Below are 13,997 nucleotides of genomic sequence, written 5' to 3'. Positions count from 1 at the left end.
ACCCACTTCTAAGAAATTCTTAGTTGCAGCTGGATTCCTGACACGTAGGGGGCCTGCTGGCCACAAACATGACCGCTCAAGGCCTGCTCCCAGTACCCTCTGCTCCCTGGCACCTCCCAGGTGAACATGGTGGAGACAGGACCCCAAGTCCTGGAATTGGTGATCACCTCAGGACAGGATCCCACCTGCTGCGAGGGCTGCGGCTTGCCCCCACCCCCCTTTCCTCCTCCCGACTGTTGATTGAAGAAGGTGCTGAGACTGATTTAACACCATACAATTACATTTAAGCTTAATTAAATGATGCTAAATCCATTAAGAATAGCCAGAATGGTAGGTAGATTAGGTTTTGTGGGCCTGTACTGCCAAATTCTAGAAACAAATTGGCCTCTGGTGTCCAAGTAATTGCACACTGTTGCCTCTCCAAGGTAACTGGCAGAGTCATGGAACACATTTTCATGCTTTAATTAAAAATCCAGACTACCGAGCAGAAGGCATACCGTGCATGGACAGACAGCCTTTCCAGCAGGAGGCCCACTGTCTGCACTGGAGGAATAAACCAAAATCCACTGGAGAAAGACTTTCACTAGTAACCATTTAGTGAGCACTTCTTGCGCACACACCGTGTACCCAGCCCATGCACGGCACTGCCGGGGGCATCAGCCCGGGGATGACACCCTGCTCCAGGCTGGCAGTGACACAGGAAAACCACAGGGCTGGCGTCCGAGGTGGCTCTGCCATGAACGGTCATCACAGTCTCTGTGGGCCTTAGTTTCTCTAACCCTGTGCAGTAACAGGGCTGCCCAGAAGGTCCACTCTGGCTCCAACCAGGGTACCAGGCCAGGGCTCAATCACATGAGCCCGGGGCTCAGGTAGGTCATAGCACCCCCACCCCACAGGTTAGGGAGCAGACTTGGAAAGGTTAACTATCAGTAAGCAGCAGAACCAGGATCTAACCCCGGCCGTCCTGACTCAGCTCTTACACACAAGGAGTTCTCTGCACAGTCTCTAAATAGAAAGCAAGGCGAGATCAGCCTAGACCAAGTTCCTGTGGTCAAAAGCCCAACTTCCTGGGGCACTTGGAGGGCTCAGCCAGGTGAAGTGTCTGCCTTTGGCTCAGGTCATGACCTCGGGGTCCTAGATGTCGAGCCCCGCATCAGGCTCCCTGCTCAGCAGTGAGTCTGCTTTTCCTTCTCCCTCTGCCCTTCCTCCCTGCTTGGGTGCTCTCTTTCAAATAAAATTTTAAACAGGGCAGCCCTGGTGGCCCAGCGGTTTAGTGCTGCCTTCAACCCAAGGCGTGATCCTGGAGTCCCGGGATCGAGTCCCACATCGGGCTCCCTGCATGGAGCCTGCTTCTCCCTCTGCCTGGGTCTCTGCCTTGCTCTGTGTGTCTCTCATGAATAAATAAAATCTTAAAAAAAATAAACTTGGGATCCCTGGGTGGCTCAGCGGTTTAGTACCACCTTTGGCCCAAGGTGTGATCCTGGAGTCCTGGGATCGAGTCTCATGTTGGACTCCCTGCATGGAGCATGCTTCTCTCTCTGCCTGTGTCTTTACCTCTCTCTCTCTCGCTCTCTCTCTCTCTCTGTTTCTCTCATGAATAAATAAAATCTTTAAAATAAATAAAAATCTTAAAAAAAAAACATAAAAAACAATCTGACTTCCTGTTATCTCAGAGAGAGAGTCCCCGCTGCCCAATTGGTGTCCAAAACCATATGGCTTTCTCCCTCTTCTCCCCAAACCACCACCTGTGATCTCTGTCCTCTCTTCCCCAAGTACGTGCCTTGGTATTCCCACCTTTGTGTAGTCCTTACAGAAACACTCGGTGGTGCCAACGTGTGTCAGGGTTGGAAGAGAGCACACCAGCCCCAGCCCCAGAGTTGAGTGGGGGAAGCCAGCACTGATCAAGCATCGACTCATCAGGCACCCACCTAACATGCTGGGCACCATCTAGCAGCTGCCTTCAGAGACTGTGGAGTCTCACCAGGGGAGAGACATGCAGCCAACCACCCCACAGGAAACATAAAATTACAACCATGCTAAGCACCTCAGAGAACAGGTACAGATGTGGTAAGAATCCATGATGGGGGAGGTGGGACTGGGGGAGGGGCGGGGTGTGGGGTGGGTTGGAAACCAAAGAATATGGGCCACCTTTCCTGTACCTCAAAGACCCAAACCAGGAGTTTCTCAAAGAAAATATTCCTAATGTCACTTGTCCCTACACCAGGACACCTATGGCTGCCCTAAGGAACCAAGGGGCATTTACTGGGGTATGGCTGGGGGTTAGGTACAGACCCTTTATGCCTTCCTCACAAGGAGAAAGATATGAGGGCAACTTGTCACTGGCCCAAAGGCCTCAGGGTCAGGGAGTATGCGGCCTCCACTGGAGGGGCACCGAGTCCTCACACTGCCAGGGTCCAGGGCCTGCTTGCACAGCATAGGCTCTCTCACAGCACCGTTGCTGCCAACCTCATTGCCCGCCCACCCAATACACCCCGGCATCATCCATGGCCACCTGACACTGCTTGACTCCAACATTCCCCCCTTTTGCACTGGGCCCAAGCACATGAGCCCCAAAGCTCTCCTGAGGTGGCAGGTTCCACGCCAAAGGTGGCGGCAACCTTGACAGGCCCAGACCCCCCACCACCCCCAAGACCATTTCTCTTTCAGGGAAAATGTATGGGTCAAGGGGGGTGGCCAGATGCCCACTACCATTCAGGTCTTCCTCTCTCTAATGGCAGGACCAGTTTCACCTTCTGATGAGCCTGAACTCCAGGCAAACAGCAGGAGATTAACAAACATTTGTCAATTGAAAAGGCATCAGTTGTGAGTGGGGTGGACACATAGGCCCACATTTGTAGTCTATAGGATTGTCTTCTATCTTTTCCCAGAATCTTGGTTTGTTTTTTTTCTTTCTTTCTTTTTTTTTTTTTTTTTTTTTTTTAAAGAATCTTAGTTTCTAAATTCTAAGTCATCGGGAGTAAGAATTGAACATCGTACCTCCCCAGGACTTAGCCACTCAGGGGCACAAGAAAGGTATTTAATCAACAACTGAAGATTTACCTTTTTAAGGTGAGCATACCAAGGTTGGACCTAGCCTGACACAAATATCCAGGAGCACACCCAGCTGCTATGTATAGGCCTACATGTCTCCAACACCTCCTGCATCCAACCACCTAGAGGTTTCCTATCTAGCACATGACTGGTGCTACACCGGGCACCAGGAAGATAACAGTCACTCTGAGCATTTATAGGGTAATTCACAATCTGCAATGCTGTCACACACAGATGTCTCCATATTCCGCATCGTACTGTCATAATCTTGCCAAGTGAGGTCATCTTTTGTCTACCGGATTATCCTGTAAGCCCCTTGAAGACAGTCACCAAATATGGCGTCCAACACGCCTTCATCTCCTTGCTGCATGGACCTCAGTTGGGGACTCAGAAAGTACTCATGGAGTGGTAACACTTTGTAGAATTCCATGGACATCAGAGTACTTGGAAAAGTAATCCACGAGAAAAAGAACTTATTTAACAGCCACTAAACTCCCTGCCCTCACCGATAGAAATTTGATGGCAGCTGATTTGAAAAGGATGTATTCTTTTAAAAAATTATCAGCAAGGGAACAGAAACCATTACTGTTAAGAATAAATAACCTAGGAGCGTCCTCTGAGCACGAGGACACATTTCAGTTGTATAAGACTCTAAGAGCAGAGTCAATTGTGTGTTTTATCTTGGGTGCTCGTGTGCGACTTACTGATACACTACAGGAATCACCATCACGCTCAGCCTGAATCTCCACATTTCCAAGGTGCAGGATAGAAGCAATTATCTTAAAAATGCTTATCTGATGGGACTCTCTCACTCCTGCAAAGAAAAAAAAAAAAAAGAATGAGTGACACTCAGCATCCACGGTAGGATAGAAAGGACATTTTACCCTTTTTTAAAGGACTTAAAAAAAAAAAAAAAAAAGGTTTGATTTTCCTTTCTGGACCTAAAGTGATCCAGGCTCCTCACCAGTAATTACCACCACTCACAGTAACAGCTCAGAGGGTGAAGGGGCTCCCTGGACTAGAAGGTAAATATCCTCACTCTGATTGTCCTGATCAAGCCAGGTGGGTTATGCTACTATTTTAACTTCTCCAAGAGCAAAGGAGTGATAACAATCATGCGGACTCATTTTCAACTTCATTTCAACCAAATACTTTATGGATGTTTTCATGAGTTTAACAAGAATGGTCATTTCTCTCTGAACCTAATATCCAGCAAACATCTGTGTCCCACGTCCAGAGTACCAATGGGGGAGGAAGGGGAGGACTTCTGGACAAGCCAGCTCCCCGCCATTGCCAGGCAGGCCCGCACTCCATGCTCTTTGTCAGGTACAGACACACACAACCTAGAACCATCGTGGCAGCAAATGCCTGCTGCCGCATCGACTGGTTATCAAAGACATGGATGATTTCTTAAAGTTTACATGTAGCTTTAAGGCATTATCATTTCTTTCTGCATAACAGAAGATCAGACCTACAGAAAAAGGTTACAGAATAACAGAACACACGTCAACCTACCACTCAGCTTGAGAAATAATGCAGTTGTCTCCCGTATTTCTCTCTGGCTGCAATTATTTTAAAGGCAATGCTTTATACAGGCAAAAAAAACAAACAAAAAAAAAAAAAAGTCAGCGACACCCATAAAAAATGGGAGGTGAAGATGGAATATACTAGGACTGAAAACTACCGATCATGTGGACTACACAACCATGAACTGGACTAGCTCTAGACCTAATGATAGACGACTATTATTACTGTGTAAGCTCCATAGGGGCAGGAAGTTACTTTTAAAGTTTTCAATATAAAATTTTAAAATATACAAAAAAAATAGCCATGAGATAATGAACCCCTGTTCTTGCCCTGGCACTTAGGTACTCAGAAACATGAATAATGGTTACAAACTCCAAGTATTCACAAATGTCTGCAGAAATGCATGAGCCATTCAAATAACTGGTTTGGGTCAATTGAAAAAAATAAATAAATAAAAAACCAGCTGGAAGCCAAAAAATTTAGCATGACTGATAAGACTCAAAAAAGGAAGACAGGTTAAAGCAAGAGGTTGATACCCCAGATGAGATAGGGGACTTGATGCTTGCATACCCAGAGACCCACTGGGGAGTAAAGTACAAGGCTTTCAATCAGTGCTCAGAATGTCCTGCACCCAAATAGATCCTATTTAAAGTACTGGCCAGGAAGCTGGTTTGGGACCTTCACAGGAGGGACAGATCACTTTTCTCTCCCCTTCGCTTATTCTTGGGAACAAATGCTCTGTCAGTTTCCAAAGCCTACACCACAGTGTCATGGTAAGAATATAACTAGTAGATAGGAGATACTGAATAACTATTGAGTCCTAACGATAGTTAGGCTTTGTGCATTCTACGGACCAGAAAGTCCCTTCTTGATATACTATTATAACAGGCAGTACCTCACTCTAACAAGCAAAACACCAAAGAGCAAACAATAAAACTGAAGGTATAAAACAGGGGTTGGCAACCGATGACCATGGTGTGTTTTTATCAATAAAGTTTTATTAGAAAGGTCATGCCCATTCATTTTGTCTGTGGCCACCTTCACACTCTAGTGGCTGAGTGGCTGCTTCAAAAACTGCAGGGCGCAGGAAGCCCCAAATATTTAAAATCTTGTCCTTTAAGAAAGAGTTAAAGGGCAGCCCTTGTATTTCAGCGGGTTTAACGCCATCTTCAGTCCAGGGCATGATCCCAGGGACCCAGGATTGAGTCCCACATCGGGCTCCCTGCGTGGAGCCTGCTTCTCCCTCTGCCTGTGTCTCTGCATCTCTCTCTCTCTCTGTGTGTCTCTATGAATAAATGGATAAAATGTTAAAAAAAAAAAAAAGAGTTAAAGTAAAAACGTGGATGTGTTCATTCAAGAGTAAGAAAGAAAGACTTCTCACAACAGATTTTCAAATGCCACTTGCTCGGTGAATGAAATTATCCAGCCTCCACGGAGCCTCAGAAGAACCACTTCTTCTTGGATCAGCAGCCTCCAGGCTGCCCCCCGTCAAACCAGGCAGACTGATCCCCTGCTCAGAAAGTCCCCTCCATACCCACTCCCCAGCTGAAGGGTAAAATGACCGTTTCCCCTTTGCCTCCTGGTGGAATGTCCAGCTCGGTCAAAGAGGACCGTCGCGACTCCACAACCCAACAGCAGGAAGGGATCAAGCGTGTCTCTGGTTCTCATCCTCCGAAGTCCGTAGTTTGTGTCATCTTGGTGGCCCAGGAACACCCTCGGACCACACCCTCTCCATGAGCAGTTGCTTCTGGAACCTCCTGGTCCCATCACACCCTGGGACAACTACTGCCTGTGCAGACCAGCAACGGCACACACCCTCTGGCAGGAGTTTTCACCAGTGGGCTTCTTCACCTTGAGGTAACCGCCTGCTCCCAGAAGTGGCTGGAATCTCAGTGAGTCAACAATTACTTTATCAGCAGCTCTTCCTTGTGCCTTTGCACCTGCTACTTCTTGGCCCTCAAGTTCTTACACCCCTTTTAATCATCATCAACCACTGCTCTAGTTAAGTTACATCTTTTGTTGGAACAACCAGTGAGGTTTGTCATTATTTCATGAGCACAAAAGATAAAGTCAGTCTACCTACCGATTAACCAGAGGAGTGAAAAGCACTCAGACTTCAGCACGTGAAAGTTTGGGTCCTACCCACAGAGAGATCAGGGCATGTCCTGCTGGGCCAGGTGTTACTTGGACATTAGCTAAGAATGCCCAGATTCCCACCAAAGAACCTGAGAAATGTGGCTCTGGAGTAGTCAGGTGACTCAGAAGCCAACCATCTACCTCTGTCAGAGAAGAGGCTGTGGGGAAACACAGGGGCCACCCTGAGCCACTTTGTGAGTCTCACGCTGACCCCCCCAAGCTTTGTTTTTCTGGCTGCAGATCCCAGAGACTCACTCATTCAACTTCTCAGTTATGGCAGGCTTGCCTTTCCCTTCACCACTTATGGCTCCTCTTCCTCAAAAATGGCAAGAGAGGGCGACTGGGTGTCTCAGGCCGTTAAGCGTCTGCCTTCAGCTCAGGTCATGACCCCAGGTCCTGGGATCGAGTCCTGAATTGGGCTCCCTGCTCAGTGGGGAGCTTGCTCCTCTTCCCCCTTACTCTGCCTTCCCCCCTGCTCGTGTGCACCTGCTGTCTCAAAATCTTTTTTAAAAAATAGCAGAAGAAAGGTCTTTTCTCTCCCCCTATTATCCTTTAGGTCCAGAAGGGCAGAGAGATGTCCGAGAACTCCACATTATGCTCTATACAGAAAGAGCCATAAGGGAGAGGCCACCGTATACGTGAGCGCACTACCAGACCTTTACGGCCGGCTTCCATTTGGATCCCAGGACTGTGGTACGTGGGTGGGTTTGGTTCTAAAGACACGATCTTTCTGTTGGAACACGTGACCTCTAGACCCAGACCACAGCATGAGGAGATAGGGCTCTTTCTCATTTTACTTCAAGGGCCTGAGGAAGTAGAAAGCGTCACTTTGCAGCACCCGAGAGCTGCGATGGAGTGACAACTGGATGACATTCACCAAGGGCAACCGGGATTCCATGAGCTTCCACAGGCTGGCAAAGTGGGACATCGTCGTGCTCCTCTACTCTCCGTAAAGTCAACGTCCAGGCCTTTCCCCAGCAGGAAGCTGCTTACCCAGCAACGTGAAGGCTTGTCGTGTCTTCTCAAAGTCCTCAGCATCGTCTATGCCCTCGATGCGTATGTCTCCTCCCTGTGAGGTGTAGAAGAAGTCCTCGGCACATGCTGCAGGAGACACGGAGGAAAGGCATCAGGCATGGGACAGAGGTCCCGTCCTGCTTTATACCCCATGTGTCCCCGCAGACCACATCCCATGAGGATCTCGACTCCCAGGCCAAGATCTTATTCCCAACTGGATGTGCAACCCTTACAAACCATCATGTTCATCGACCGTGGCAGATGGAAAGCAAACTGGCTCAGGAAACCCTGAACCCTACACTGAGCAGAGAGAAGGCGCTGTTGTGTTGGTATAAAACCAGTATGTGAAGAACACGTGAAGGGGGAAACATCACAGTCAGCTCCATTTACAGGACTCACCAAAGACCTGCTTTTTAAGAAGGATCTGAGGAGCACCTGGCTGGTGTGGTGGGTTAAGCACCTGATGCTAGGTTTTGGCTCAGGTTGTGATCTCGGGGTCGTGAGATTGAGCTCTGTGTCGGGCTCTGTGCTCAGGGTGGAGAGCTTGACTCGCATGCTCTCTCTCTGCCCCACTGTTCCCTGTGCTTGGTCTATCCCTAAATCTTTTTTTTTTTTTTTTTTAAGGATCTGATATACAGTGAGGGACATGCCCAGCCTAGAACTGCAGACTTCCACACCTGTTGTCAACAACCTGAGTCTGACCACCTCACCTGACAGAGCAGAGGCATGGACACGCCCAAGGGGATGGGGTTTTTTTGCTCATTTGTTTTACCAAGTTGGGGTACCCCCCCCAGTTCTTCGGCACGTGAACAGACCCAAGTTGAGACCCTCACATGTTGGCTCTCACCTCCAGCTTGATTCCTCTCAGGCTCCGCTAACGGCCTGAGGGGCAGCAGGCAGCGAGGGGCCCAGGCTCTGCCCGCGAGTCTAGGGCCAACCTCAGCAGAGGGCCAAACAACACAACGAGCCCAGGGTGGCATCACAGGACAGCTGTGGATGCCGGCATTTAGGGCAACGATACACCCAACCAGAACTACCCCCAAAAAATCACATTTTCCATGAGGCACGGGACCTCTGTGTAACACAACCTGGCCCAGTGTTTGGAATCTCTAACTGGACCACGTCTGATTTCGACCAGATACCAAAGCCGGACGCTGGCAGCTGCTGTGCTATTTCTGTCAAGACAGTAGCAACAGCTCCCCAGAGTGCGTTGGCTGGGATACTCATCACCCAGGACACTTTGTCATGCTTTCATGGCAACATCCAGTCCTCCCTGAACATGTGATCTGCCAACCTCACCCCTTAGGACCTCGCTCCATCCTGCCCGCCACTGCCCGCCATCTGACTTCAGGAGGCATCACGGTCCGGGGACCACTGCCCAATGCTAACCTGGTCTCCCTGCTTCTGCAACAGTCCCTCCAGATCCACCTTCAAACTGCTGGGGATTCTGGTCACACTGCACTCCCCCCCCCCCATCTAAAGCCTTTTACAGGCCCCGCCTGCCCCACTGCCCTCAAGACAAAGGTCAAGCACCCAGAAGAATCTTCCAGACCTTTCGTGAAGCAGCCTCAACCTCCTCTTGCCTCTCCCAACTCAGGGCCAGCCCACCCTTCCACACCTCTTGCCCCAGATCCACTGGTTCCTGTCATTCCTCAGTACCCCACCACCACCACACCCACCCCACTCACCTCTCCTTTCCTGTCTCTTCCATTTCCCACCACACATCCTCTGCTCCTGGCCACATTCCAGTAAAGGCTCCCTGCTAGGCCCGGCTGGGAAGTGGCAGGACTCAGACCCAGACCCTGCCTCACACAAGCCAAGCGAGGACCATCAGGTAACACTCCCCACGGGAGTGGAGAGCAGAGTGCCTGTCGCAGCTTGGGAGGGAAGACTTCCTGGAGGAGGGAGTGAATGCTGCTGACCAGAGCACCTGAGTTGGGAGAACAAGGGCTTCCACCCCAGGCACCCTGACGGCCACAGGGAAGGCAAAAGGTCACAAAGGGGTCACAGCAGGTCTCTGTGCAAGACAGTAGATTCATTCCTTCATATCGAATCCCCCTGCAAGGTTGGGCACGGAATCCAAGTTTCAAAAGCTTAAGAAAAAGCGTCATTTTTTTCTTCTCATTCACCCTTTAAAGTACTTCCTTTCATGGTTTTTCCAAAGCCTATGTGAAGATAACTGAATATACTTATTCCCCTTTCTCATATAGGCAAACTGAAGATCACAGGCCTTGAGGGGGTTTTCCAGGCTCCTGCAGACTTTAGCCAGGCCCGCGAGCCCATTACCCCATTGTGTAAATGGTCGTTTAGGACCTGGTTTTGCCACCAACACAACCGAAGTCGTTATCAAAAGTTATCAGCTGACACACTGGAAAAACAGACAAAGGCACCAGACCCCTCTGTCAGAAGAAAGGAGGCATTTTCAGTGTCTGAGACCCTCCATTGTCAACATCCGTCCTGGCTGATGTTCTGAGCACCCACCTTCCCTGCTCCCGTTCCCAAACTCAGGCACTCTGGCTGGGGCTCAGCACAGCTCTCTCCTGATTCATCTGAATCCCACTGAGATCATTTTTCAGGTTTGCAATCATCTCTGTCACCATCACACCCAGACCCTCGTAGGAAACCTTCCAGCAGGAGACCGTTTCCGGCCAACGGTTCAGCAGCTCTGGGTGCTACCCTCCCTTCCAGCCCATGGAGCCATTCAGGACTGTCCCATCCCGGAACAACAGTTCTTGCCTCCAGTTTGGGTCTCTCATTACTTAGTGTTTCCCAGGAGAAAGACACCACAAAATCCCCTAGAACTGGCTCAACAGACGGACACTGTACAGTGTACAGACTAGACAGTGTGCAGGCGCAGGGGAGGCCCGAGCCCAGCAATTAGAGCAGAGGACCTGCAGGGCTGGCTGGGGGCCAGCGCTTCACCTGGTAGGCAATGCTCAAACTGTCCAAAGCAAGAGAGGCTGTTGCTGTGACTGTCAGTGCAGCAACGGAAGTAAAAAAAATAACTTATTCCTTATCACCTGAAGGTTGTATTTAAGGAAATAAATGTCCTTTCCACCTGTTTTTACCTTTATTCACACTTTGGCCAATCATCCTGAGGTCACTGTAATGCAACAAACCACTGACAGGGTATTGAAAATATAGGCGGCCCGGATGCCCATGTGCTCCTCTGTTCTGAAATGCACAAAACCCTCACCGAGCCACAGGGTGTGGCCAAGACTTCCATGCGCTTGAGTACGTTTTAGGCAAAAAGGAGAAAGGAGGCCACCCAGTAGATCCGCTTGGAGCTGTTGGCTAGTCCTCCACTTACACTTCGTCTGCAGTCACCCCGGCAGGGCTAGTGGTGGAACTGCCAGGCTCCAGAGCTCACAGCCCACCAGGCCACACGTGGCCTCGCCCTGCGCACAAGCGCTCACCAGCACCTCTCAGCTCTGCTCTAAGATGTTCTTGGAGGGCACGCGCATGTAGGACAGTGCAAGACACTGATCACACTGGGTAGCTTTCAACTAACTGTTCCAGCTGGGGCCCAAGGAGTCTGGCATCTTGCTGAAACACAGGATAAGGAAAAGCCACTGAAAAAAAAATTCAATGCATTTATGTAATTGCAAAAAAAAAAAAAAAAAAAAAATTAAAAGGATTCACCCCATGCCCATATTCTTAAAGTTACATTTGGGATAAATGGTCCAAATGCAAAGGATCTTTCTGGCACTTGTTCATTTTTCTATAAAAACGACTTTAGAAAAAGTTCATCACTGCAGGCTGGCCCTGAAGCATCTAGCTGGGCGCACTGTCTCCTCTGGGAAGGAAGACAGCAAAGGCCTTTAGTGTGGCCTGTCTTCCTGGTCACTTGTGGCCATAAACCAACGTCCGAGCCCCAGGTACTAGCTCAGGGAGGCCTGCATCCAACAAGGCTCATATCTGTCATGTGCAAGGAGTCTGCAGGCTCACTGCCAGGAGATGCCCTCCAGGGCTTCCTCCCCTGGTTCTCAGATTCCTTTTCCTGGGAGCCTCGGGACCTGCCCCAGCGTGCCTCCCTCAGCGTTCCCTTACCACCTGGTGCTGTGAGTGACTGTAGCTAAGCTCATGGCTGTTACGTTCCACACTCCACCCCCAGGCCTAACATGGCCAGTGCGGGGTCAATAGAGGAACGAGGGCTAAGCCACAGGACCTGGATACCGAATGCCACAGGAACTCATAAGCAAAGCCAAGAAGTAGGAGGGCAGCCTGAGCCTGTGGCTACCGGGTGTGTGTCAGCTCCCAGGGTCGCAGGCTGGGCCAGGCCCTGCAGACTGCCAGGACCAGTGTCATGGATGGCACCAGGAGTCAGTGTCCCACACAGATGCACAAGGACTAAGCAGCCTCCGTGTAGACACCCAGCTGTCCACACATCAGTGACTGCTGAGCCCCCCACGAGACAGACAAAAGGCCAGAGACGGTGCTTGGCAAACGCACGAGGCTACGCGGGCAGCCCGCATGCTTGTGACATGACACACATCCATCAGGGTCTGATGGCTCTGAGACTCAGGGCCTCCGAGAGCACGGAAGGGCAGGCTGGCCCGAGGAGAGCCCTCTGCACATCTCTGAAGCAGGCTGCTCACCCCTCTGGCTCAGCCCCAGCCTTGCGGCCCTGTCTCCACGCACACTCAGCCCTCAGTCCTGGCATCACAGACACACACAGGGGAATCCGGACCCACCCGAAGGCTATGTACCTCCCAAGCGGCACCACCCTAGGGCTCCACTGTGGCCTCCTGCTCCCCACCCCACCTCTTGCCTTCCCTCGGCCTCCATCCTTCATTTGGATTAAACCCACAGGCCCAATTCCATTATGAGCATCAGCTATGTCTCTAGACCCTCCAGAGAGGGACATACTGTTTGTCTACAGTGGAACCATTTTCCAAAAATACCGCATGGAAATTCTGTGTTCTACAAAATCCTGCCCTAGCCCCTGCCTCCAGGTGCCCTAACGGTTCTCTGTGGCCGGCAGCCTGGCTACAACTGGCCGAGCGTACGGATCAGACGCTAATGCCCAAGGAGGTGTGTGGGGGTCATGTCCACATAGGAGGCAGGGCCGGGACAAGAACCCACAGAGGAGGGATGTGGGCTGAGCAGGCCTTCCTCTCCCCCCCCCCCCCCCGGGGCCCCCAGGCAGCACCCACCGCAGCCTCAACCCAAGGGCAGGCACCCCGTCTGCGTACTTAGCATAAGCTCTTTGAATTCCGGCAGACTGGCTGCAGCACAGAGCTGGTAAAAGATGTGGTAATTGCGCTCATCTTCTGCCTGGAGGAGGAAAGAAGTTCAACAGTTTTAGGGCAGTGATCTCCCCCACGATCCTGCCACTTGTGCTAGTCCCAGAGTCCCCTTGGTCACAGAGGTCAAGAGCTCACGTTTTCCCTCGAGTCTGCTGCCTACCGCCCCCACCCCCCATCGCCTTTCCGTTCCCTCCGTGCCTGAGGAGTGCGATGTCTCGTGTGATTTCCTTCTTCCCACACGGAAGAGCCCTGCTCTGCCACAGAAGGAGGCTGGCCAGCCAGCACACGCTCGTTCAGGGGCCGTGGGCAGGCTCGGGGTAGGCTTTGCCTCCCTCAGGAGGCCCGGAGCTAGTAAGTCAGGGCCATGTGCCCACCTGTCAAGCCAGACTGACACAGTTGCCAATGAGCCAAAAGGGGCAGGTTTACAGCGGACATTCGGGCTCTGCTGCCTTCAACTGACAGAGCAGGGGTGGGGCTGGGGGCTCCAGGAGACCTGGGCAGGGGGAGACGAAGGCTGGAGGGGTGCTCCCAGAGGACTTGGCCACAGGCACAGCCCAGCAGGCTGTTTTCCTTGGGTGCAGTGAGATGAAGGTGGGGGCTGTCAAGCCAAATGTGGGAGGTGGAGATGAAGACGGAACAGGGAAAGGGGAAAACTAATAAAACTGGTCAAAACATTCATTAGGTGTTGGTGACACATCAGCATGCAGGCAGGCATCTCCAAGAAGCAGCTGGGGCTATTCTGGACACACCCTCCAAATGCCGCGGTGGGGAGAGGGGCTGGCACAGGCCGGGACACATGCCCTCTCCGTTCAAGGACGGGATCTCAGAAGAGGGCTCAGGAGGTGGACTGTTTTCAGGCTAAGTAGATGTCCAAGTAGCATGTTTTTGTTTTGTTTTGTTTTTAAATATAACCTACAAAACAAGAAGGTTCCTGGGAAAAGCTGAAGCCCACATTCCCCTAATCAAAAGACCTTCAGATCCACAAGGAACAGGACAATCTTCTTCGCTGTACCTGTCGTA

The 13,997-nt window shown here is 50.9% G+C and overlaps 1 protein-coding gene across 2 annotated transcripts in view; it reads right to left on the bottom strand.

The window, feature by feature from the left end:
• MYO5B (myosin VB) overlaps positions 1-13,997 on the bottom strand; it is a 334,661-nt gene that overhangs the window by 114,384 nt on the left and 206,280 nt on the right. For both annotated transcript variants that reach the window (XM_025429624.3, XM_049111936.1), the window contains exons 7-9: positions 12,924-13,005; positions 7,708-7,815; positions 3,756-3,865 (exon numbers count right to left, since the gene is read on the bottom strand). In XM_025429624.3, the coding sequence (XP_025285409.1) occupies positions 3,756-3,865; positions 7,708-7,815; positions 12,924-13,005 (300 nt within the window). The remainder of the gene's footprint in view (positions 1-3,755; positions 3,866-7,707; positions 7,816-12,923; positions 13,006-13,997) is intronic.

This window comes from Canis lupus, chromosome 7 (genome assembly GCF_003254725.2).
Source record: "Canis lupus dingo isolate Sandy chromosome 7, ASM325472v2, whole genome shotgun sequence".
NCBI classification, from domain to species: Eukaryota; Metazoa; Chordata; class Mammalia; order Carnivora; family Canidae; genus Canis; species Canis lupus.
This window is presented reverse-complemented; position numbering and strand designations above follow the sequence as displayed.